This window comes from Myripristis murdjan, chromosome 15 (assembly GCF_902150065.1).
Source record: "Myripristis murdjan chromosome 15, fMyrMur1.1, whole genome shotgun sequence".
Classification (NCBI taxonomy): domain Eukaryota; kingdom Metazoa; phylum Chordata; class Actinopteri; order Holocentriformes; family Holocentridae; genus Myripristis; species Myripristis murdjan.
The window spans coordinates 26,923,966-26,951,435 of NC_043994.1; the positions used below are offsets into that span (position 1 = coordinate 26,923,966).

The 27,470-nt window shown below is 39.7% G+C and overlaps 1 protein-coding gene across 2 annotated transcripts; it reads right to left on the minus strand.

The window, feature by feature from the left end:
- Positions 1–180: 180 nt before the first annotated feature.
- Positions 181–26,675, minus strand: blnk (B cell linker). Of its 2 annotated transcripts, XM_030070242.1 has the most exons (24): positions 26,466–26,675; positions 25,939–26,001; positions 16,628–16,674; positions 12,881–12,946; positions 12,206–12,252; positions 8,833–8,876; positions 8,602–8,719; positions 8,066–8,172; positions 7,418–7,490; positions 6,443–6,526; positions 5,277–5,302; positions 5,135–5,157; positions 4,649–4,705; positions 4,456–4,483; positions 4,254–4,305; positions 3,921–3,981; positions 3,799–3,826; positions 3,567–3,597; positions 2,644–2,719; positions 2,458–2,489; positions 2,234–2,289; positions 2,042–2,125; positions 1,776–1,931; positions 181–739 (listed from the first exon to the last, which is right to left on the minus strand). In XM_030070242.1, the coding sequence occupies exons 1-24, from the start codon at positions 26,532–26,534 to the stop codon at positions 623–625; spliced, it is 1,545 nt and encodes a 514-aa protein (XP_029926102.1). In that variant the 5' UTR covers positions 26,535–26,675; the 3' UTR covers positions 181–622. The 2 variants fall into 2 exon arrangements, with proteins under 2 accessions (XP_029926102.1, XP_029926103.1); XM_030070243.1 differs by lacking the exons at positions 16,628–16,674; positions 25,939–26,001; positions 26,466–26,675 and adding an exon at positions 13,511–14,710.
- Positions 26,676–27,470: the final 795 nt, after the last annotated feature.

Sequence of the window (27,470 nt, forward strand, 5' to 3'; positions counted from 1 at the left end):
TTGAAGGTGCAGGCAGAGTCATAAAACACAAACACAAAGGTTTTATTAAAACAATTAAAATATACAGTCTTGCATTGTTTTGGCTCCAGTGCAGTCTAGCCTTGTGAAGTATTTAATCTGTGTAACAGTGAACAGGACTCCGCCGTGCACAGCCGGTATTTGCTATCAGGTGCTGGTCAGTCGCAGGAACACCTCAGTGAAGACAAAAATTAACCACCGCTTTACTGTAACTTTACTGGAGCGAACAACGCGTGAACCCCAAGAAGCAACGGACGAAACGCGATGTTTAAAGTTACAGTAAATTTATCTCAGTGCGCGGTGGTTGATTTTTCGTTTATTTGTGTCTCAAATACTTGAGCAGCAATGCTACATCCCGGGAATAAGGCTTAATACACCGCACTGTTTACAGGACAAACCCTCAAAATCATTATTGTGTTGGCAGCCTGGCTCTGTGTGGCCGGCTAGTCTCGTCCAGCGTTCAGTCCTGTCGACATGAGCTAAAAATAACTGGATGAAAATAGCATCAGATTACCAATTTGGTAAACAGTGGCCTGTCACAGTAAACACAGTGGTGTGGGACAGTCAGACGGCTTGATTTGGCCCCAGACCATCCGCCGGTCACCTAGGGTTTCACGGGGTAGCACAGCTTGGTGGAGTCTTTGGTGTTGCTTTGGCTGTCAATCAGCACAAGTGGGTTCCTCTGGTGGTTCTCGATGATGTGGGAGACGCTGTTGAAACGCTGAGAACAGGAGGATCAATTAGTCATCAGTATATCTGGGACAAAAAAGTTCACAATCACAGGCAAATTCCATTTTAATTGACAGTTATTGAGCTATTGGGTTTTTTTTCCATTTTCCTAATATTCTGCCTCCTGCTGATGTTGTCTCAGCTGTGCTGCATCTATGTTAGTGCCCTAATTTTAGATGTGTAATCTATATACAGTAAAGCAAATGTCCAAATTGTGTTTAAACAAAATGAGCTGATGCACTTTGACCTTGTAGGATTGCCTTTTATAATAGCCTCGTACTGAATCACGAAACTCGACAGAAAACTACCCAATTGGCAATATTTGTAGTGCGTAGGATTGCAAGCCAAAAAGACAGGCCAGAAATTGCACCCAGGATGCATTGAATTTTCAGACCGGTTGCACTGGCGCTTATGGGTTGGTAGGAACTTGATAGAGAACAACATTACAAAACAGCACACTGCCAAGAAAGTATATAAATTCATGTCCAAGCACAATGCTGAGTTAAATATACAATCCACCACGAAAGGGTACCAGGGGTGTCAGACTGTAAAATCTATAAGTAATCTGCCTCACCCAGCCGTAAGGAGCTGCTCTCCCACCTAAAACATTTTTAGAAGCATGGGTTGTTGTTTTTTTATGGTCTAAATACTGTATCATAGGCTTTTCCACTCTGACAAGAATAAAATGGGATAAACACCCAAACTCCGTAGTTTTTTGGGAACTTATTTTGCATGAATATGGTCATATTTAAATATGTGCAGCACCAGTGCAAAATGTGTCACAGGCTTCAGTCCAAAAATACCAGCCTCCAAGAATCCATATTGGTCGAACACTACTCCCAACCAACCACTGCTAAAATTACAGAGGAAAGACTCTGAGGGTATGCCTACCCTGAGAGGCGTAATTATAGCTCCTTTTGCAGTCCGTAGGGGGTTTATGCATATGGACCAGAAATCCAGAAAGTTCCTACGCGCCGAGATAGCACAGGCCGCAGTGACAAAGCAAAAGGAAAAGTCGGCAGCCATACCTCTTCCCCTTTCTTCTCCCTGCCCAGAGCGTACTGCTGGGTGGCTGGTAAGAAGCGGATCGGGATGTTGTACACTCTGCCGCTGTAAAGCACCACCAACGTGTAGGGCTGCTGTGCGTCCTGACCGGAGCTGTTCCTCACCAGAAATGAGCCGTCCTGACACAGAAAGGGCTTGATCAAACTCAACACGACTTCAGGGGATATAATCCACAGAGGGCTGTGTAACTGTGTGACAACAGTGCTGTCCTCCGTAATGAGGTTCTCACTTTATTTGACTGAAGCAAGGCATCCTCAGCAGTCTTGCGGTCACACGAACTCGAGTACCACGGTTTCCTGTGGATGTCAGCCTCCTGAAACAAAGGGAATCACAGAAAAAGGGTTTTAATAAATAATCACCGAATTATGCATGAAAAACATTTACAATTTGTTGGGATGATTGAATGTTTTAAGAAGGTAACCTGTCCGGCATCTGTTGACTCATTTTCAGGAGAGACACTTCCTCTGTCAGCTTGTCCTGGGACGGCAGAGAGACAAACATTACAATCGTGATGTTCATGGAATAATGCATGCTTTGAGTATGCACTTCATACAAGAAGTCCTTTTTTATAGTAAAAAGAAAAAAAAAATCCTGTTGCGTAGGGTTGATAACCTGCTTTGACATACCAGGAAGGCCTATACTTACTGGGGAAGGTAAACATCTGTGGAAGAGGAATCCTGCAGAGGAGGCAGTAAACTTAATTATTTTCACAAAAAAACAAACTAAATGCACAGCACGTCACTGTGTTCAAAAGCCAAATAACCCCATTCTAGATGTGTACTCTAGCTACCAACACAGGCCCATGGCGACCTCGCTGCATTTCTCACTTACTTTGGTCGTTTGAAGTCTGCAGTAAATGCTTTAGCAGGAGACTTCTGGCCACTGTGCACTGGGGGAAGTGGCAAAGCTGTGGAAACGCCGGCATACTGTAGTTAGAAAGTCTCTCATTGCTTTTGCGTTATAATGAAAAGAAAATTAAAGTAAATTCCACACATGGCATCAAAAATAGTGAGTATAAATCTATGTAGCCTATGCATGAACACTGAATGCACAAAATATTAGGGACATCTTCCTGACATTGCATTGTACTGCCTGCACAATGCATATCTCAATTATCTCTTGCCTTTGCTAACTCATTTGCCACTCTAATTAATCTGTATCTCCTCTTTTGTGACTGCTATAAATTAATTTCCCCTAATTAATAGGGAAATTAATACGAGATAAAGGCTTTTACCTGGTTTCACCTCATCAGTGTACTTTGTGAAAACAGTTTAATTAAAATTTTCACCTTCAGAGTGTATATGCATGTATTTGCATATGTACAGTACAAACGGGAGTTCAGCCGATATGAGTTTATCAGAGGTTATAGTCAGTATCTTTAAATTGTATGCCCTGTAATTAAAAATATTAACTTTTTTCCAAGATGTGTCCTGGAGTCACAGTGGGAAAGCCTGTGAAGCAGCATTTAGACCATCATGAGATGCTGAAAATCTGCACATGACATTTTTTTCAGGGCGATGAACCGCATTTGGGATACATCAGTGCCTTTACATGGAGAATTAATTTACAGAACAGTTGAATAAATACCTAAACTGTGCATGATAAAGTTTTAGTTTGGACTGTTTATACGTAGCTATAAAGGGAAGAACCTACATCATATCTAAAGGTACATGCCATTAACCGGACAATATCCAATATAAAAGTCTAACATCATGCAAACCAATACACATGCATGTAGGTATGTAAACGCTTACCCTCAGAGTCTCTGTGTTTTATATCTGGCCTCTGTAATAAGAGTCACATTTCATTTATAGCATCATAAATGAAGACATTAAAATAAGCTGTTTGCTAAAATAAGCCCCCTGACAGCAGTGTTGGCTGACAGTGGCTGATCTTAAAAAGCGAGTCCAAAAGATCAAAGTAAAACAGAGTAAAGTAATGAAAAGTGCCTATGTTATTTTGACTAAATATTAAAGATATTCATACCGGCCTTAAAGCTGGCATTTGTCGTTCCCTGGAATAAAACAAAATAGGTACAATGAGATCAAAATGAGAGATAACCTAAAATACTTTTTAAATCTCAATGGGTGACAGCAGGGTTTGCTTACGCTCTGGGGAGAGGCCTTGGTCGCACAGGGGGATGGTCCTCCTCCGATTTAACACTGGAGCCTAGAGGAATAGGAGGGACAGGCAGTGCAATGATGAATGTGTGACCTCTGACCTCCATGTTGTACTTGATGGCTCAGATGAACAGTTAGATATCGGTGAGCGCCCATGATTTACTAGGGGAGACATATTTTTTTAATTCCATTGTCCATCCTCTAGATGGTGCAGCGAGCTAGAGTGATTCATCGAAGCCGTCTCTTTTCACCGACTGTTATAGTAAGTGGAAAAGAAAGTGAAAACAGTTGCATGAAGTCATCGCTCGTTTTGATACCCACTATCATCTGGATCACAGACTTCATATTCATCATCGTCTGTGGGCTCTGGGACCTGGATAATTAAAAAAAAAAAGAAAAAAGAATGCTTTATGCTTTAAAGTACCTGAATATGCTGAATACAAAAAAAAACCTGACTTTGCTTTTCATCAAAAACTCATTTAAAGTAGATTAAAATTAACCCAGTCCACTTATCATCACGTACAGGAACAGGAGATCTCCTAATATTCATCCTGGAAGGAAAAATCAGTTTTAGTGTGGTAATAGTGGTGCAATATGAGAAATGGCCAGTGTATATAATACAAACACAATTATGAATCAAATACAGTTTCCCTTTGCAATCTTTACAATGCATCATAAAGCCTCTACAGTGACTGTATGCATGTTAGCAGTCCTACCTGGGGCTGGGTTTAGGTGGCAAAGAAGGTGAAGGTGTTTGGGCAACTGGACGCAGCCTGTCATATTGCAAGAAAATTATTTTTCTAAAAATGTTTTCAAAATCATTATCCAGATGTATTTTGTATTACATATATAAGGTCGGTTCTCAACCTCAGGTCCAGGGACCCCTAGCAGTTCTTGAGGGGGTTCCAGAAAAATGGGGAACATTTTAATTTCACTATTATTTCATTGATTAGAGGTTAGCTCAATGAGAGAATGTATAAGAATGACTGTTCTGTTCAGAGGTTTCACACTCTTGATCGTTAATCTGCCAATCTACAGTGTATAAAAGTTATGGAAACACTAAATCTTATCAGATATCCCTGGGACTACATCTCATCAAATACAGCCTGTATCAATTTGGGGGTCCTTGACACCAAAAAGGTTGAGAAACACTTTATGAAATGCTATAAGTGAACCCAGTCATCAAAGAATCTGAAACTGACCTGTGTAATGACGGTGAATTCTCCTTTAAAGATGCCGTAAAATGGGATCAAAGATTAATTCCACATAAAAAAATTTAAAAAAATCATCATATGAAATTATCAGCAACACTTATTTGTTAATGTTGACTGTTAGGAAACTTACCTCTTGGTCAGGAACCTCATAAACATCTGAAACATAACCAAAGTCCAAATTAGTGAATGAATGAAGGTCAGACTTGGCCATCACACCTTGATGTAATATATCCATTCTCGCCATTTGAAATAAAAGCATTTTTCATTTTTGCAATGAAGGAGAGACCCTTGGACATTTTTTCTTTTTTTGTGGGAACTGTGTTGATATGCAGTTAATATACAGTACAGGCCAAAAGTTTGGACACACCTTCTCATTCAATGCGTTTTCTTTATTTTCATGACTATTTACATTGTAGATTCTAACTGAAGGAATCAAAACTATGAATGAACACATGTGGAGTTATGTACTTAACAAAAAAAGGTGAAATAACTGAAAACATGTTTTATATTCTAGTTTCTTCAAAATAGCCACCCTTTGCTCTAATGCCAAGAGTGTGCAAAGCAGTAATCAGAGCAAAGGGTGGCTATTTTGAAGAAACTAGAATATAAAACATGTTTTCAGTTATTTCACCTTTTTTTGTTAAGTACATAACTCCACATGTGTTCATTCATAGTTTTGATTCCTTCAGTTAGAATCTACAATGTAAATAGTCATGAAAATAAAGAAAACGCATTGAATGAGAAGGTGTGTCCAAACTTTTGGCCTGTACTGTATGTATGAATATGTGTATGTACAAAGCTCCTTCTTCTTCCTTTTGTTTTCAGTCCAGGACACAGAGTGAAAAAGGCTGCACAAGGAGTCCCATTCGCTAATTAGTATGTATGTGTAAACGTGACAGATTTTAATTTTTTTTTTTATTAGTGTTGCAAAGGGTTTTAATGTCACATGGTGCTGTGTACAGATTATTAGAGTATTTCTTTGATTTCATCAGTTGCTGTTAAGGTGCAGTATCTGTGAATTGTAAATGTTCAAACCAAAGTGAAACTTGGCTGGAAAAATGCTCTTGTAATCACAATGAAAATGCAGTCGATCGCACTCACCCAGACAGAGACAGATTACCTGTCGAAACTCTTGTTTTGGACTCTAAAATTTGAAGGTTTGTTATGCAGGAGCTGTCAGCAAGCGGTTATGTTTTCCATTTTGATTTAATCTGTTCCTGTCAGCCAGCACCTCAGCAACAGTGCTATGAATTTCCATGGTTGTTTTTTTTTTTTTTTGTAAATGCTGTAGCTTACCAGGACTGGGCGGACAGTTGGGTAAAGGTTTGGACATTAAGGAGGGGCTGTTCCTTGCTCTGCTCCTGCCATGCACCAGAGGACCTGAGGACAAGCATGGAAACACACATTATCATCATTATTACTGCTGGTAGTAGAAGAAGTGGTGGTAATATTAGTAATAACTATACGAATAGCAGATGTGGAAACAACTAACTACATTTAGTCATATCGCTATAACTGTGTAGTTTTTTTGTGTACTTTGTGTATTTTTACTTTGACCTAAGTGCATTTGCTTGAGTTTTGTCCTTCACTACATTTTAAATCATATCCGTTAGAGTCCAAATGATCAATGACAGACTGTGGAGCCTTTCACAATAAAAGCTCGGTCAGCAAAGACATGAGGAGCAATCTGCTTCTGCATTGTTGGTTCTACTTTTTGTCATTTCCAAATTTCACAATAAGAGCTACACAGTGAAAAACCGCAGATGGTTGATGGAAACGAGGACCATGTAGATCCAACTGGCCAAAAAATATGTCATAAATCACATTTAGACTCAAGACTCAACCACCATATTATGTTCTATTATGTTCTTACTGTCATTTGAGTCTAGTGGGTGCTAACTTCAATCAACCCTCGGCAGTTTTGCAGAATGCACCTTTAAAAGAATCAAGGTCGAACTAAAAAAATAAAAATAAATAAATAAATAAAAACCTTTTATAGAAAAGTTACTGCCTTTAAAAAGTAACTCAGTAACTTTTACTCCAGGTACGTCTTAAATGAGACACTTTTTGCCTTTACTTCAGTAGATTTTTACGACAGAACTTCAACTTCTACTGCAGTAAAATATCAGAAAAGTAACAGTACTTCTACTTGAGTAGCAATTTGCAGTACTCGCTCCACCATGAACTAATAGTGGTGGGATCAGTATTGTTGTTATTGCACGTATAATGCAAATTTCCTTTCTATCAGTATGTTTTCCATGTGTATCTTACTGGCAGGTGGCTTCTCTGTAGGTTCTATGTAGTTGTCATCGTCATTATTGCCATCTGGATTGATGTAATCCTCCTGAAAGACCACAAAAACAAGATGTTGTGAAGAAAAGGGGCGACGTCAGCTGTCCATGCTCACTGGAAGTTATTTGCCAATACACAGGATCTGGTGTAACTCTCCAGGGTGCCATAATGTGGTGGTTCTCAAACGGTGGTACCCGGGCCCTTAGGGGTATGAGTACTGCAGCGGTTATGTAAGATTAAAAAAAAGGATATGCATGTTTGATAAATACATTTTATATTCAGAAAGAAGCAAAAAAGAAGCAAAAACTGAGCCAACACAATATCATCAGTGTCAGGTTGTTGTTTCAGACACTGATGGTGCTCTGTTATACCTGTTTTATGGAGTTTTTCTTTCTACCATTTTTATTTTGCACTGGTCACGGGGTACTCGGCTGAAAAAATGTTTCAAAAGGGCGCACGTTATTGAAAAACGTTTGAGAACCACTGCCATGATGTGCACTCTGTGGCAGTATGTGCGGTGAAGCTCAGCTCTGATGCAGACCTACAGAACAGTACGTGTGAGCTAACAAAGCATAACAGACATCTGTCCTTGTGCCTGACGACGGTATGGAAACTAAGTTGTGTTACATCATCGTTCGCCATCTGGCCGGGCTCCGGGGGCAGCGGTTTGGTGGCTTTGCTTGGGCGGGGGGGCTTGGGCCTGGGTGGGTGGCTGGGCCGGGTACGGCAGCTGTCTGGAAAAAACAAAAAGAAAAGGAAAAAAGAGAAGCAGAACCATGACATTAGCTTTTGCATAAAGCACCATGCTGACACTCTGTGTGTTGCGGCTTTTGCTCAACAGTGGAAAGAGTAAATGAGTCAATTCCATTTCCACTACTGAAGATAAGGGCACTGCATGTGGAGGAAAAAAAAAAAATCAGGCCCATGCAGATTCTCCAGTACATTGTTAGAAGCACTAATGATAAAAGGCACCTTTGATGTATTAGTTCTCTATTAGTCTGCTGCCTGTATTAATTAGGCTGCCGTGAATTTCCAACAGTCCATTAGCTGCCTTTAGTACATTTATTGTGACCAAAAGAAAAAAAAAAAAAAGCGAACAGTGTTTTAGTCCAAAAGTAATGGTGGAAACAGTGTGTGGTTTTGAGCAGTCCTCCTGTACTGACCAAGATACTCCCCCCTGGGAAAGGAAGCAGATGATGTTGTGGTAAATTCTCTGTGGCTGGGAGGAGGCTCGTAGCTGTCATCTTGGTCTTCATGTGGATCCTCATAAGTGTCATTGTCCTGGGGCAATGGGAACATACTCATATTTAATGTATGAATGGTGTGGAAAAAGTCGACCCGCCAATATCATAGAGGAAATGACCCCAGAGCTGACATGTTTTGATCCAACTTACAAACTCGCCATCAGAAAAATGTTCATCACCCTCCATGTCGCCATCTGTGAGCACAAAGATTTGTAGGGATTCAGTTAGGAGACAAAAAATAAAAAGTTGCCTGATATTCATCATTCAGTGTGTAAAAAACCAGTGGCTTCAGCAAGTGTCATTTCGATGCCAGCGATCATTTCATCTGAATCAGTGTCATGTTTTTCAAACTTTGCATGGCTCATTTTAGAATGGATCTGTCCTCTCTAAGCCAACTTCCCTTTTCAGGAGCCAGCAGAGTGTGTCTCCTCATTTCTTGCACAATAAAAAGAGTCTCACCACTATTTCTGAGACAAAATGATTTTTTAAAAAATTCACCTGTCTTTAATTCAATTCAGTTTGCTTCAAGAAATTCTTCTTGAGGGATGATGCATAGAAACAGGTGGAGAGATTTGCCTGATTTACTTACCTTTTAAAAGTGAAGAGAATAACAACAGACAATGAAAAGTATGTTCAAAAAAGGAGTGGGAAGAAGTTGAAACTTATGTAATCCCACCCCGTCTCCCTGCACAAATAATTGATAAACTTATTCTGCTTCTTGAGAATTACTACTATCAATAGCCATCATAATAATGCTAATAATGCTAATAATAATAATAATAATAATAATAATAACAATACTAATACTGCAACTACTATCACTACTACCACCAGCAACAACAACAACAACGACAACAACAACAACAACAATAATAATAATGATAATAATAATAATAATAATAATAATAATAATAACTATGGACATAATTTATAATAAATATACACCAGTTAATCCATTTACATTTATAGAAAAGGACAAAGACAAAGGGACTTAACAATAACAAAGCACAACATAAAAGAAAAGAGCCAACTAATAATGAACAGAAATAAGTAAACAATAAATAAAGAAATAATTAAACAACACAGTATCCTGTGCACACCTAGTGACTGTCACACCCCCTACTTCATCCCTGTATCCTGTGAAAACATCCTCTTTATATATTATATTTTGTTTTAAACTGTTGTATGTTTGTACATTGCTGTTCCACTGTCTTACCCCACAGAATGAAATGCAAAATCTTTTCTTGTTTGTACGGATTGTGTTCATCTTAAAGTTGTGTTTTCCTCTGAATTGATGTCCCCCCCCGATCCCTAGACAGTTTTTTTGTTTTGTGGCAGAAGGTTATTATTAGCTTTGTACATGATTTGTGCTGTTTGGTATTTAACTATGTCTGTAAATTTGACTAATTTTGACTGTATGAAGAGTGAGTGAGCATGATCCTGGTGGCTGACATTATGAATGACCTGTATTGCCCTTTTTTGAAGAATAGATAGTGAATTGATTGAACTCATGTAATATTTTCCCCAAATCTCTACACAGTAAGTGAAATATGGTAAGACAATGGAACAGTACAGGCTGCGTAGTGATTTATGATCCAGAACCTGTTTTGCTTTGTTTAAAACTGAAATGCTTCTTGATAGTTTGCTTTGTATATGTTTGATGTGTGGTTTCCAACTGATTTTCTCATCTATTATCACCCCAAGGGATTTATTTTCATGAACCCTTTCAATCAGCACCCCATCTATCTGTATTTGTACTTGTTGGTTAATTCTGCAATTCCCAAATAACATTATTTTTTGTTTTATTTACGTTTAATGATTGAGACCTGCAAGTATCTCATATCCCATAAATGGGCTCTAATTTGCTTAAACTGTAAATGTGAATGACATAACACTGAAGATGGTGGGGCTGGGCAGCATAATAATACCAAGGAAACAGATTTGCCTCATTTTGTGAGCTCTGCATCATACTTTAAAATCATTAACACCACTATACGGCTTAACTCTGGGTAATGCTGATGCTCACAATTTGTCATTATTACATTTTTGCACTGGTCAGCCCATACTGTTAGGTGTTACCTCATTTTCCTTAGTGACACACCATCAGACACAGTGAGTCCTTGTAATACCATGGGAACAAGATACACTTCCTTTTATGGTGCACTTTCAGTTTACTTGAAATAAACTGGAGCAGACTAGAATGTTTTCATTAGTGCTACTGGATGGTTTGCCTTAATGCAACAGGAAAATAAGCAGTCATAAAGGTTATGATTGGAGCCTGGTAATTTCATGGAAACCAAAAAATAACACTGTCATGCACAGTCCATTTGGTCAGGTAAACCCCTTTCCAGGTGGGCAGAGCCATGAGCAGCTATTCCTGAGGAAAGTCGGAAAATAGTGACTTAATTCGTACAAAGAATACCACTAAACTTGAGCTGTTGCTAATATGTAGCTTACCCAGAAGATGTCATAGTTGAAATGAAATGACGGACATTAGAGAGGGTGTGTCTACAACACATGCGGCCTTATTTCTAGAAAAATATATCATTAAATAAGAAGGAATTTTCCCAAATAGTTACAGTCTAAACCTGGCATCTCCATACTCTGTCCTTTTAGTTATTGTAATAATAAAATCAAAAGATGTTATCACAGGATGCAGGTCAATATTTTCTCATACAGATTCCAGCATGTTAGTATAACAACAACAAACACAGTGGAATCCAAAACCACAGCTAGATATTTTATACTGTGAAGTATTGTCTGCGTATGTTATATAGGTATGTAATATGATATGTAGGACAGAATAGGAAAAAAAAACAAAATATGTGGGACAAAGTGTAAGATCTATCTTTTTTTTTAATCTTGTTCCACCTTCTTTCATTTTTACATGCTGTAAATCATTGTATTCTTATGGGTTTCGCTATTCCAGTGTTTCCCACGTAGAGATCCAAATATCGGTGGCCTCTGTGTCTCACACATTTGTGCTCCCTTTTGATATGTAAATCATGTCTTGTGTCAATATTTGTTACAATTACCAGAGCATATTGTTTAGATGAAATGTTGTCCCAAACTAGACACACAGATTTGTTTAAAAAAAAAAAAAAAAATATGCAGGAAACTTTACAGGGTGGAACTTAAAGCTTCCAAAGTCTCAGACAGCGCAAGTTTGTCCTCCACTATTTAAGAAATTAATTTATGACCCGTTAAATGATCAGTTCAAAGAGTTCAGGTCAGTTTAAGAGAAGATGTACTGCTTGGAATCTACATGAAAACTAATTTTATATAATGCGTCTGTAACATTATTAAAAAGTGGACTGTGCAAAATTGCCGAGGGATTGAAGTGAGGACACTTTAGACTCAACTGACCGAAAAGTAGATCATAACCACATTATCCCTCAAAACCTGCTTGTTCCACGTTTTTCTGTCAGCGAACTCAAATGTGTCCTCATTTCAATCGATCCTCTGCAATTTCACGTACTGCACCTTTAATCCTGAGACAGTTAAAAAAAGGGCCAGTGCTTACCGTGGTAATCTCTCGCAGGGACTTTTGGAAGTGGTTTGCTCTTGAGTCTACCACACACAGAGAGAGAAACAGACAGTAGCAATGGATAATGAATGACAGGATTTGACAGTGTAAACACATGACCACACCTTTAATGCAAGACAGAAATCAGATTTAGCCGAGTACTGGTGTAAAACCGTTTGATCAGTGATGGCTTCATGGCACCTTTTCATTTGCATACAGCTCATCAGGCCAGAGGGACTTTGCTGCATGAAAGTATAAAATGACTGCATCCATGTATAGCCGTGGTCGGTAGATGACTGGTGTGCATGAAGTTACCAGTCAGAGGTAGACTAGCCGGACATGTGTGCCTCTTAAAGTGACTTCAGACGTTTCATCTCAGGAAAGGAAAGTGAGAGAACAGCCATCTGTTTAAGTTCTCCAGTCCCTATTTTTAGTTTGTGGGTATCTGTGTAATTCCAACAGGTACAAAAGAGGAATTGACGTGCTTTTCTGACGTCTGTGAACACACTCGGATATTTTTAGACTCCTACACCTGTCCAACCTTTGCCATATTTCACAAAATGCCAAAATGTATACTATTATTTTAGCACAATATATCACAATTTTACTTGTCTCATGCCTCAGAGAAGTGCAGTAAACACACTGTAAGCAAAGATCACGTGTAAAACTCACCTTCGTATTTTGTTCAGTAAGCTGCCGTCGTTTTTCTTGATGTCCTGAACGATTTTCTGAAGCTGCCTGGAAAATTACAACATTCAGAGCCACATCTTCACAAAGTATTCACCAGAAAAGTAAGATTAATAATATGAATTCAATTTTTTTTATGTGCTGAACAACAGTGGTAGACAAGTAATGGCTGTCATCATTTCAGCTCTTACTTATAATGAGCAAAGGTACACCCGGGCTTTTGCAAACACTGGTGCATAATTACGGTGACACACATGGCGGGGAAGATGTTTTTAGAGCAATGTAATTTACCCCAACCGTCACGTTAGTCTGTCACTCTTTCTTTACAGGTCTCTGCAACAACTGCACTTTTCTGGCATGGCTTGCATTTACTTTTAGATTTTGTGATTTTTTTTATGATTGTTTTGCACTCCAGTGTTTTCCAATATAAATGGTAATGAAATGATGATGATAGCTTTTTTGTCTCACCCATAGTTTTGAACGCTTCACCATTTCACAGAGTAAATGGAGAGTTATTTAATTTTTTTTTTTTTTTTTTGGCTTTAATCGCTGTCTTCTGTGTAATTTGTCCACAGGGACACATGAAAATCCCCCAAATAAAATTAAAATGCTTACCGAATCTTTTCAGTGGCAGGAGCAGCAAGTCTACTGAATGTCTCCATATTCATGTTTGAGGTTTTTTTTTTTTTTTTTTTTTTTTTTTTTTTGAGTTTACATTTTTGGCTCCACTCTTCTGAATTAACTCTGTCTTTGCTGTCGGGCTGTTAGATTGTAAATGAACCTTGTGCTGCAACAGCTCATTTGTTTGTCACAGAGGGGAGGAGATACATTATAACCTCCTCTGTGCGAAAAATCACTTCTCTTTTCCACTCCCCTCCACACACATACACACACAGACACACACTTTAGTTACCACACACACTCTTGCATGACATGCCTCTCAACTCTCTCTAATTCCTCTCCATGTTGTGGGCTGATCTTTGTATAATAGGAGGAACAACAGAGATCAAGGTGGTGGTTGTGTGTTTTGGAACAAAGGCCACCCATGCACTCTCCACCAAAATACACTCGAGTGCCTCTTCAACATACAACACACACGCTGCATGGGGACCAATTGTATATTTGAACTTTATTGTGAAGGTATCTGGACTGTTGCAGTGGTATTAAAAGTGGTAATCCACGCGATTCTCATCTTTCTTTTCTTCTTTTTCAAATTTTGTCTGCATCCTCCCAGCCGTCTGTTATTGAACAGTGCGTCCAACAGTCTGACATCTTGTCCTTGGATTTTCTGCTGATAAAATTTGACTTCTGCAGGTGGCGGTGGCAAACTACGCAGTTCCTCTTCTTTTTGTTCCAGACAAACCACAAACAAAAAATGCATTGCTTCCTGTTTGGAAGACAAATTTTGACCCAAAAACATCTAATAAACCGTAGGTGTTTCGTCCCATTCTTCTGGGATTTCACAAAATGAGCATGATTTCTGTCTACTCTATAATTATAAATAGTCTGAGGGTTTCAGTGCTGCGAGTGTGTAGGTGTTGCTTATAGGTGCAGGAGAGAGGTCATGCATGGTGAGTCATGGAAAGTACCATGGTGTAATCCTCACTATTTTCACACTTCACCCTTGAACAGGACAGGGGATACATATGAAAGGCGTGCAGCTCTTCCGGCGACAACAAGAATAGGAAGGAGGCTTTGACAGAAAACAAAAACAAAAACAAAAATGTGTGTTGTCACAAAGCAGACTTTGGTAAAATAAATATCGGCTCGGCATCTGATCATAGTCGCGCCGCAGCAGGATTCAACCACAACAAATGTGGAGGAACCAGGAAACTGTCTGTGGTGAGACACATTCATGCCGTTGGAGGCTTGAAAAAACGATTTAAAGAGACAGTCTGGCTTTTTAAGGGGCTTACTGCAGCCATAACTCATGCTGAACAGGGAGCCTTTGCCCTGCACTGAGCCTGGAGCTGTACCGCTGACAATGAATGGGAGGCCACTGAGCGCACTCGGCACGCTTGTGTGAAATTCTGCCTGAGCTCTTCCAGTTCATCTTGTAGCCTGTCACCACTCCAAGTCTTTTCCAGTTCACTCTCTGAGGAGCTGTACATCCTGTTATGCCACAGATAGGGTGGGTGGGTTTGTAGGTTGCAAACATTTTGGCTCAGAGGACTTTAGCACAAAATACTGTCATGGCTTTTTTACAGGTGATATTTATAGTGAGCTGATACCTGTAAGTCATTTCACAAGCGCAGCTATAAAAGCAAGCCACAAAGCAAGTCAAAGGTTTCGAGACTTCATTCTGCTTCATAGTTTAAATGTCACTCTATATTTAAATGGTCTACATTTAGTTTAAAGGAAGACTTCGCCCAAACACTACATATTTCTTTTTTTATACCTACCCTGAGTTGTCTTGAAAGTCAGATGAAAAAAGTTTTAATTGCATGCCTCAGGCAGAAAGCTCCAAGCATTGACCCTCAGTCACTGGACTGAGTGAAGCATCAGCCAATCAGTCAGCAGGACTCCTCACTAATGAGCAAGGATCCTCATTTTGGTGAACGTGCAGGCCATGCAAGGAACACGTATGAGACAGCATTTTCCAGATGTGGTTTGTTCAGCATTTTTTTTTTTTTTTTTGAGATTTTTTTTTTTGTGTCATGCAGAAAAGGGTTTGGGCTGGATTCAAACCCAAATCCAGCCAAATTACTTTGATTCAGGACACCTCGAACATAAGAATGGAGAGTCAAGACTTGAATTTGCTGTTTGAGAATTTGAAACGCATTTGCTCATGTCCTTTTCGCTGCTGTTGGCTGATGTCGCTGATCAACTCAATTCTACCCCAAGTGGCTGCAAATTCTGGAGCAATAGTTCTCCATGAATTAAAAACATTTCCCGTCAAACATTCAAGACAACCTGGGGTGAATAAATGAAACGAAATAGATAGTTTGTGGATGACGTATCTCTTTTTACGTCTTCAAGTGGAGAAAGACTCATCAATACCCAGCATGCCACAGCGATGACTAAAGTGTCATTGCTTCATACTCTGGAATCGTCATGCAGCTTCCTGAATGATTAACGACGTGAAAACAGGAACTCACAAGGGAAGCAATGAACAAATAGACACTTATTGCGTTTTTTTTTTTTTTTTTTTTTTTTAAATAGTTTGAGCAAAAAATGAGTCCACCATTTGGCTCTATCTCACTAACACACCCTGTCTGTCTGCTGTTTATGTGGATCCACATGGACGGCATGAACAGGAACATGCTCCACAAACAAGAACACACAAATGCATAAATTTAGGCAGAGAGACCCCTCCTGTACACACACACACACACACACACACACACACACACATGCAATCTGATCTCAGAGTCTTCCAGTTATGTTAAAATAATCATATCAAGTAAATCACATTTATTTGACGTTTATAAAGTTCCCTCAAGCTACAAAATGTTATATTCCATATTCAGAAATACACAAAACCTCCTACAGCCTCCTGTCATCTGGAATTCATTGCTTAACATTTAAAAGACACACTGACTTGAGAACAGTTTGGAAGAAATGATATGAATAACATCAGGAATTCAGAAATGTTTTACTTCCATGGCAGCAAAAATAGGTCACATTTTTGGATCATGAATGACCTTGAATTATTATTAGTATGACTGTGGGAGAGTGAAGCAAAAAGAGAGATTGGTATGCAGAGGAGTGATGTAAAAGAGAGTGACTTACGGCTGGAGGATGAGACTAAACTTGCTCAGGTCACTGGCGGACAGGTTCTGTTAAAAAAAAAAAAAAAAAAGAGCAGAAAAATCAGTATTAATTTGGTGAGGAGGACACTTTAGGATAAAATTTTTTAAACGCCAGCCTTCACAGATGAGCAAATCAGTAAAAACAGCATCAACGGCAGCATCAACGTTGTTACACAAAAATACATGACATCTGTGGGAACGCATCACCTCGTACCTAACAGGAGATGGCAGCATCTCACTAAAGGCCGTTTCATCAGTACACTTTTTTTTTCTATTTTTTTTTTAACCCTTATTCAGCCTACAAGCTGCAGAGGAAGAGAGCGGATTCCCTCTGTAATGCACAGCCATAGCCTGGGGGTAACACATGTCGACAGATGGGAGAATCAAATTCAATCAATTTTATTTATATAAATCAGTTCATACAACAATGTAACTAAATGTGCTTTAAAAAAAAAACAAAAAAAAACATTTAAAACAATTTATGAAAAACACAACCAGTAACAGAAACAGAAAAATAGGAGAGGAAACATTTAAAAAGAAGAAAAATTAAATATTAAACAGCTAGCTTATTCAAAAACAATAAAAATGTAATTTTCCCACTTGCACTATGAATCAAAAATTGTGACCCTTCCAGTCATGAGCTCATTCCTTTATAATAAGAAATACGATGCTATACTATACAATTTTACAAATCATTAACCATTCTGAAATGTAGGCTATATCTAACTACCCACTGTATTTCCCCCCCCAATTTTCCCAATTTTTGACACATTTTCATGTCTGTTTTGCAATGAGGCAATTGTGATCTGTAAATGAAAGGAAAATGATTACCATAAAATATGCAACAAATCCCGCTAAATTATGTATTCCCCTCTTCATTCATAATTCATCGCTCCAGGTCGTTCCTTGCTCTATCTCTTCCCTGATTTTTTATTTGTCATAAAGTAAAGAGGATCCATGCCAACAACAACAACAAAAAAGTAGTTTGTCAAAGTTTGTAATTGTATAGTTCAGTTAGTGAGTTTTAAGATGAGCAATTGTAGCGAATGAAATATAAATGCACAGTAATATCTGAAATATGGACAAAATGTGGCTAGTTAATCTGGATATGAATAATGTATACCTCTTTTTCTTTAGTTTTTCTGGTGGCACAAGTGCAATGTACTCTGAAAATGCCTATAGTAGATTATGTCGTAGTTTAGCAGAAGTTGGCTGCGATTTTGATTGCAGATTAAACAGGGGCAAGCTGTTACTGCAGCTCACACCTGTCTGAGTAAGAGGCACCATATAACAAAAGAGGGATGTATTTCTGCCTGAAATAAGCCCACAGCTTAGTGATCCCCTTTAAGTGGGGCTTGTGATTTAATCATGTGTAAATTACCAAGTGAGATCTCTTAATATGAGCGGCTTTACCTCCTTCAAAAAAGCGACCCCTGCCCACACAGATACACACTGGATCATCTCACAGGCTTACAGGAGAGGAAAAACACACACACACACACACACACACACACACACACGTCCGTATAAAATCAGACTTAGCCTTTTGACACCGAAGAAAATATCAAATAGTTCGCCTCAGTGCATACTCAGGCACTGCTCCCACTTTGAATTATTTATGGGAGTGTCTGCTTGTTCACATGAGACACAACAGCTCTACGCCCTGAAACCAGCCCTCTGCATTACAGGCCAGTGGCCCTCACTCGCTTCTCAGTGTAAAACCAGCACGTAAAACACAGCCCGGACTCATACTTGTGTGGTTTTAGACAGTTCAGCTCACACTGCTGAACAAGAGCTACTCTCTCAAGGGTCCGGCCTCTTTTAACTTGACAATTTCTGTCCACGCAGTGACTTCATGACGATTTGTGCTCTTGGCGTGTGTGAAATTCGATGTGTGTTCAAAATGCTGCATGTCAGGCTTTGGGCTGTTGCTTTGTGATACGAGGATCGGCCTCAAAATCACCTCCGTGTGGTGTTTTGAGTGACAGGCAGCTCTGTATGGTGCACATGCTAAACCTTCAGCATTAATATTAACAATTGTAGGTGGAAAACATTATCCTTGAAGTGAGATAATGAAAATTTGTGTCAGCAAGAGTGGCAAGTGTTTATAGTTATTATTTTTTTTTTAAAACAAATTGTTTAAAACAAACTTGGAACGGCAGATCTCTCTTCCTGCAAGACGGGTTCAACATGTCACGTTCATAACGCAGGTCAGCAAGGTTAGCCAGACAACAAGTTTCTATGCGGCTGCTTCATAATGGACTTCACTAAAGCTGAAGTTATGAATCTAAAGGCCATGGAACAATAAGAGGAGAGAACAAGACGTGCTCAACTCAAATCTCAACCAAGATGAAGAGAAAAAACAGTGCTCAAAGCCAAAAGTCTCTCCAGTTGCTCTAAAGTAAAAAAAAAAAGAAAAGTCATGAATGTTTTTTATTTATTCATTTACAAAAGAATAAATCCCACTAATGCACGCCACATGTTTCCGATACACCTGCAGTGTGTTACCTTAATGATGTGCACAAACCAATCAGAGACTTTTTTCTGGTTATCAGTTAATGTTTCACTTTGACAGAGAACAACTTTAAGCTCAGCTGAGTGCAGATCTCCACCAGATGAGCCTGGAGGCATGTGGGTGTTGAACTGGATCTGCAGGGCAGGCTGTGTGTATCCAGTGTGTGTGTGTGTGTGTGCATGGGAGTCGTGCACTGAAGGGAAGACGATATGCAGAGTACCATAAGTGATATGTTAACTGATAAAGGCATTGCAGCAGCTGGCTGACGTTACTGAATGCTTTCAAATGATCATAATGCTGTAATGTTCATTTGAATGAATACAAGCCACGGTTGTCTTACCTTCATGTGCAAATTCTAAAACGCCAGCGATGTACAATGTCAATTTTAAAGTGAAACTGCAACCAAAAAAAAAAATATATCCATCTATGGTGCCCTGGCAGGTAGGTTCATTTTTAATCTTTTGCAAGAAGACACTTTACTACTACTGACTGTCACTGTTCTATGTTTGACGTTGAATGTATGATGCTGATTGTTGTCTTTTTAGTGGTTGTAGAATGGGTGAAGAGCCCATGACAAATTTCTCATGTTGTGGGACAATAAAGTTCATCTTGATCTTGACTGTAACCACATTTGAATCTTTGGCAACATCATGCAATGAGGAGTGAGGAGTTAGCACTCAACTGCAGTATAAAACAGTTTTTTCAGAGGTTTGAATTACCACAACCATGAATCATAAAGTCATAATTGTGCGCAAAAAATATTAGGCTGATAGGTCCAGTAGTATAAGAGATTAGCTCCAAACAGATACACGCATACACAAATAATGCATGATCCCCTCTAGGCTGCCACCTGGTGATGATTACCAACACCAATTACAAAGAGGGTTTATGATTCTTCAGATAATGCAACTGTTTGGATTAATGGAATCCGTGGTTATTGGACAGAACTATCTACTGATGACAAACTAATGACTCTGGTGCCAATTCTCCTGTCACATTTTGGCTATGGCGCCCACGGCCCAGTGAGCCAAACTTCCAGAAAGTTCCTGTGTAATCCTTTAATGCAGAGTTCCCATCAGATGATCCCTCTGTCTCACAGCTGGCAGCATATCAGCAATCACACACAGACTTCCTGGTTGCTTAGCGAGAGCTGTGTGTAATTTAATTGGCCTCTCAAGTGTGACAGGATTTTCCCCCTTTCAGTCTAATGTGAAAATGAGTAGGGGTGTAAAATGATTGCCTTTAACTATGCTCTGCGCTAATATTGACTATTTTTGCCTCCTCTATTATTCATGTGTTTTATCCGTCGAGGTGGATTCTGATGGCTCGCAATGAAGCTGCGGTGAGGAAAAACACAGAAACTGCCAGTCGTACTTATTTTGCCATTGCGGCATTTCATGGCTTTGTGAAGTGAGGAGAACAGATGGTTGTTGGAATATTTTTTTTTTTCCCCCAAAAAAAGTCAGCAATGCGTTAAAGTGTGTAACTTTGTCATATGTTATTTCTGCTTACACTATTTCATCCATTTTGAGAACAGAATGATTGGCAAACAGGAAAAAAAGAGGGAAAAAATCCCATTCGTTTTTGCCCCGAGGTGAAAAAGGAAATGGATGTGGACACAATAATCGAGCTCCACAATGACGACAACACTTTGGACAACAGTTGACAATTGGAGATCTCTATTTGGACTATTTTAAATGTCATTTCACACTAAAGAGGCATTCGGATGACCACTTCTGAACATTCATGTGACCGCCTGATGAAATCACAAGCGGCCAAATGGCTGGCATGAGATTGGACTCAAGACTGTAATGTGTGGTGTCATCAAGATGTACTTTCGATAGCTGCCCCGTTCGCCGGCGTTGACACTGGGAGCATTTGTTGAAGCTTTTGCACTGGAATGAGCTTCATTTCACAGTAGAGGGAACGGCCTGGCAGCTTACATGCTCACCAAATTACCTTTGGTTCTGTCACAGCATCTGCACACACTTCTGCGATTATTGATTGCATCATAGACTCCTTTTTATTCATTCTTGTATAAAATAGTTTGGAGAGATGCTTGTCCATGCACATGAATCCAGAAAAACACTCCAAAATGATAGGAATAACATGGATTTCTCATTTAAGACACTGAATCTTTGCTTTGTTGGACAGTTTTCTACACAATCTAAGCAAGGGGAGCAAAAACTCTGACAAAACAAACGTGCAGTGTCTATTTTCCTGCAGCTCATGTGCGCATAAAGTGTCTTTCACATCCAGTGGCCTGCGTTTGTACTGTCGACCTCGCACACGAAAATGAAAGAGATTAACTTCCTTACATGGCAGCCACACACAGCCAGTCACAGAGATGGAAAGCGACAGTTCTTTTGATCTACTTGCCTCTTTTAACTTGTGTCTACCTGTGTGAGTGAGCATGGGGTCAAAAAGAGGGTGATTATCACTATCTACAATGTGCTCAGATGTCACGATCATGAATGCGGTAGTCTGGTATTTACTCACCTATCTCGCAGACACCGTTTGATTTTTTTTTTTCCGTTCTTATCACCGCGTGAAGAAGAGGCTTTGCGTAGTGTAATACAGGGAAAATGGAGCCATTGCTACATATCATGACACTAAATCAGATCTGTGTCACCTACTTGCTAGGGCCCGCTTACTTGAATTTTTATGACCTTTGCTCCATCTACTGTATAAACACAACATGAATATGCAGAGCCGGCCAAAGGCAAACTGCAGCAGTGCCCACACAGGTTCACATTCAGACCCAAACAGTCCCGACCCGCTGTGCCCTAAGACAAATGTGAAAAAAAGAAATATTTTATGGCGTCGTGCAATGAAAGAACATGCAAGAATATGTTGTTTGAATATTTGAGTGTCAGAGCAGAGGCATATCAGCAACCTAAATCCCCAAAGGAGAAGTCTGAGACAGTTTCATGACGGTAAAAGTCTGGTTTGCAATACTCTCGGCCATTGCTATCACACACTAATACCTCAACCTACATCCAGCTCATAAAAACTTTAACATTTGCCGTTCTAAGCACCCGGTGTCTGGCAGGACTTTCCCGGCCTGAGCCTCTGGCACACAGAAAGTGAAGTGTTTTGCATTTCCAGCAAGAGCAAGTGCGGTTTTGATTAGAATAAACAGAAGAAGAACTGGGTATTCATCATGAGCGGCAATCGCCGGCGTGGCTCAACAGACAAAGAAGACACTCAAGTTTCATCAAGAGAAAATGCAATGAAAAACACGTGACAGTCCCAGCCATGGTGTTTGATCGAAAGGTGATCTCTAGGAAGTTCGGCGCAAAAAGACCACAGCTATGAACGCTTAGCAATAGTGAAACAACAAAAAACAGGGATCTTGTGGATTACCACTTCAAGTAATATCACACTTCATGTTTAATGACACGTTAAAAGGACATGAGAACTGCATGTGCCGTGAAATATCACTGTGTGTATGTTCTTTTGTTGTTGCTGCATATGTTTTCTCTCCCTTAGCCGCCATTGTGCCCAATTCAATACCAGGGCATCCCAAATGTCACGCGAGTTCTTGTTAAAAAAAAAAAAAAAAAAAAAAGGAAAAAAAAAAATTGCTCGCAGCATCAAAGCCATCTAACTGAGAAAACTCTATACAACTGAGTGTTAGGATCAGAACTGATACTGTACAACTGGGAATGTGTGTCAAAGTCTGAGGATTTTCATCTTCTAAAACTGTACAGCATGAAGGTGGTTAACCACAAGAGAGCAAGTGTGTGTGTGTATGTGTGTGTGTGAGTGTGAGTGTGTGTGTAGCCAACTGTGCAGCTCTGGTGAAATATTCTTGTTCAGTGCGAGCATGGGCGTACCTGAGTTTAATAGAGCTCAGGTGTAGTGGCTGGATCTGTAGCTATGGGATCAATCAATACACATATGTATGTCTTTCAGATCTGCTCTGCTAACTTGCACATCAAAGCCAGTCCTCTGAAACATTAATCACTGTAATTGATTTGGTCTGAAATCCCCGCTGACCACATTTTGGGGAAAAAAAAAAAAAAAAATCCAGCCAGGATAGCTTGGGCTGAATTGGAAATGAATGTGGAGCTGATCAAAATCCCTGGTGCTTATTAGGTATTGCAGTGATATCCCATCGACCAATGGGAAATCAGCCCAGGGTCAGTGACTAATGAATAGAAATGTAGATCGTTGCTGTCACTTGGTAGGATGACAAGAATTTTTTAAGTGGCTGCCTCAAAGAGCGATACTGATGAAGTAATAGGAGTATGGCCATAAAAAAATGCACACTGACAGTGAAAAAAAAAAAAAAAAAAAAAAGAGGAGCATCTTTCCTGTGTGGTCTTACAAAGCTAAACTAAGTAAGACAAAGCGGTGCAGATATAGTGCAGTCACTCCTGAAGCAGAAGTTGCAACTGTCACACTTACTTCCACATTAAAGGGGACACAATTTACATAGAAGGCGAATGTGGGAAGTATCGCAAGGGACTGGATCTTGACTAATCATGTCTCATATCCCGTAAACTCTCCTCTGTCTTTCAGCTCAGGATTTTTGCAATGCCGTAACATGATTTAAACTTCCAAACTTTCCACTATTTAGCATATGTGTTTTTTTTTGGTTTATTTTGTGTTTTTGCATGGATCATTCTTGTCAGAGTTTGCACAAGAATGAGGAAACTTCCCTATACGAGTGGACACTGTTAACATGTTGCATGACGGTTAAAACAGTGCAGACTATTTGGTTTTGTAACTACGTTTGATAGTCACAGTGTCCAGCCTAATGAGAAAGTGTTTGAAACCGGCACAACTTGTCAGTCAAAGTCAAGGCGAACTCTGGAAAGGTGACAGGGTGCCTTATTGGACAGAGTGTGTGTGGGCGGACAGCAGGCGAGGAATTTATACGCTCTATATCCGAGAATCAGTATAATTTGAAAGCATATTTAACTGGTGAATTGGATTGTTTTGCTTTCATCCCTGCCTGTCTGACTGCTTTTTTGAGGTATTTCAAAAGTTAGAGTGGTGGATTTGGCTGTAATCTGGTAGACGGATTGTCCTTGGTCCAAGAATCAGTTGTATACATTTCGGTGGTGATCTGACATTTCTGTCATTAGACTATTATTGTTCCACAGCCACAACACTGATGCTATGAGTTTATGAGGGCATCTCCACATCTGTGAGTCTAGAGACTGTTTGTCTAATTGTTTGTTCATTTTTTCAGCGTTTTGGGATCGGTTTCACACCATAAAAAGAATCCTCCAAAAACTGGTTAGTTTGCAGGATACTTCACATCCTCAGTATCAGAATTGTGAGCAGACAAAAAACAAAAACTGCAAATAGAGAAGACTGTTTTCACATCACTCTCAAGTTGCAAACCTCTGTTGGCCTGGAGTCTGCATGTTTGCTGCGCCGTTCAAAATCAGGCCTCATATACATCTAAATGTCCACGAGTAAACAGACGTGAATCCCTCCAACTGGCTCAAGTGTGAAAACACCCTGCAGCGTAATTCTGCTGCTCAACTGTTTTGCATTCACGCACTATCTCCAAGCATTACAGGTAAATAAAACCTGCAGGAGAAATGATAAACGAACGTAAACTGTTACCGCCGCGGATTTGCAAGTTAAGTCTCGTCCTTGAAGTTGGAGAACTGTTTGGCCTTGGTGAACATTTGTGCACGACCGCGTGCCAGGCAGTTTACCTTGTTAACACCGAACATTACCGATCCAGTTTTGACAAGCGCGTCAGTGCTTTACGTGCTTTGGAAGTAATCACATAACACCACCTAGCAATCCCTTTTTCTAATACTTCTTTACCATAACGGAGCAAACATAAGAGCTTTGAAAAGTATCACACAGAAGCGAATGAATAAACAACTGAATAAATGGATGCACAGCTCTTATTAAATGCTCAGGCTGTAAAACAAAAGAAACACAAACCTTTGCATGCATATAACATTAGAGTGTGATCCATCATGGTAAAACTGAATATTACATTATCTATACTTGCCTAGTAATAACTGTCCATGGTAGTAGAAATTTCACTCTAGTGCTGAAAATCCATAGGCTTTACTTTTGGTTGTTTACTATTGGCTGGTGGGGTGACAATCTGATTTACCAGCTGATGATGGGATGACCAAGTGCCCTAATTAACATGCACCTAGGTAGGTACTCCATGATTTGTTACCCTGAACTGAAGGAGTGGATCCCCTCTGCCATCCTTTAAAACTCAAATTATGCACATACCAGTTAATTTTCCATTTCACTCTAAAATAACCAAAGAGAAAGCTGGCATGCAAACGAGCGCTCCTTAAAGAGCATCTATAGGAGCAATGACACAGCACAGTTAATATAGGAAAACATGGAGCATCGTAGCATCAGACACTTCCCCTTCCTCTCTCACACCTCGCCTCATCGCTAATGCGCCTGTTACCAATTACACACTGAATCACTCTTCTTCTTGCTTCTATGGACACAATGCATGCCGCTCGGGGTGGAAACGTTTACACTGCATCCACCCGGAACAGCTACACGGTTCCTTACTTGTTCAGCAACACAGGGAAAAAAACAGCTCTAGGAGATGCAATTATTCTGCTCATTTTAAGACCATAATTACAATCACAATTGCTGGGGAGGATTTGTCCATTTTCATGTAATTAGAATAACAAATTGAACATGGCCACAAACCAAACCACGATCCTGAGTGGATTAGCAAATTACGTAAGTGCAACAGTGACTAACAGTGTTTTCTGGAAAGATTCAGGTGAAGGGAGGAAGGGTGTGTGAGGGCAGCTTACCAAGAGTCTCTGCCCATCAATTCTCAGTTTGTTCACAGTCACAGCACAGTCTTGCATTTGGTTCTGAGTGCAGAGAAAAAAAAAAAAAAAAACATTTACTGCGCTGAATAAATTTACAGAAACTTTACACTATGTAGATTAAAGGAAGCTTGGCTGTCCTCTTAAATAACTTTGAGGATAAGGAAAACAGCCAGATGCTGAGGCATAGCCCGGTTTTTATCTGTTTACTCTAACTCTTCATTTGGACCGGAGTGTCTCTGTATGAAACGATATCGTGTAAACAAGAGGTGACAGTTTGTTTAAGGCAGTGCCATCACATCCTTGTCGGAGATTTTGGATTTGTTTCAAGCCACTTAACTACATAATCCTACATTCACTCTCCTTAGTGGCTAGAGTGTACCATTACACTTTAAAAGGATGTTTTAAAAGAAAACCAATTCAAATATCTGATGTTGATTCAACACGTCATCATTAATCAGCCGCCTGATTGTGCCTGATATTGTCCCCCCCCTGTTTCTCAAACTCACCTGGCACAGGAAGTGGGCCACTTGCATCGAGCACCACGTCTCACACTCCTCTCTGGATGGCAGGTTCATCTCTGTCCCAACAGGGCACCTCTGTCGAAGAGTCTGCTTCTGGAAGTGCAGTGCAGTAATAGTCTGACCCCGGAGACAATGTGACTTCTACACGCTGGTCGGTTTCAACACTGGGAACTACACACAGGGAGGTTACCTCATTAGGGGCGCGCATATCCTCTCTCTCTCTCTCTTTCATCCATAAGTAATGTGGCAATTTATGGTAGTTCTAAAAATCAACATTTGTCTCGGCAATTGCACTTAAATGCTTACAAAAGGGAACCGGGGACTTCCTCAAAGTCAGTCTATATAAAAGGCTTATGAAAGAAAGTTTCACAATAGAGTGTGACTCGATTATTATCTCTCAGCTTCCAGCAATGCACGCCTCATTTAAAATCAGGCAGACTACCTGATTTACATCTGCCTTCTCAAGTGTAATTTTATATGAGGTGTAAGATTATTCTGTCTCTAATGTGATTAGAAAGATTGCTTAAGTGGTCTGGGTCAGGGCATTTGGCTATATTTAGTGCAGAGGAGATTGTTCATAAAGCTTGTTTAGAGAGGAAGTGAGGGGATTTTTGTTGACAACCATATCTGATAAGCAAGCAATAGGAAGTGATAACTTATGTCATAATGTCATGAAATGATAACTTATGTCGTGAATACATCACTGGGTTTAGAATGTCAGAAAAATGGCATTAAGCAGTACATTTTATTAAAAATCACCACCTGGGATTGGAGATTGCAAAGGAGCTATACCGCTCAATTTGAGAGGTAAGGTGTTTTTCTTTGGAAACGCCAGTCAGCATGTACAACATCCAAAAGTCAACCTCAGAGCCAGAAACGGGGCAGCCAAGCCTCGATCTTGTGATTTCATGCACATGCTGAGGCAGGAACTTATGCATTGAAAATGAACAGGACGCTGTGGCCTTGAACATTGCTTTAGTTGTGTTTTAG

Bases quoted from the DNA above. Each gene is read 5' to 3' on its own strand.
- blnk (XM_030070242.1), bottom strand. From the start codon at position 26,534: ATGAACCTGCCATCCAGAGAGGAGTGTGAGACGTGGTGCTCGATGCAA. The intron at 16,675-25,938 runs GTAAGCTGCCCT...TTTTTTTAACAG, and splicing joins TTGATGGGCAGAGACTCTTG to AACCTGTCCGCCAGTGACCT. The intron at 1,932-2,041 runs GTGAGAACCTCA...TTTCTGTGTCAG, and splicing joins CCTTGCTTCAGTCAAATAAA to GACGGCTCATTTCTGGTGAG.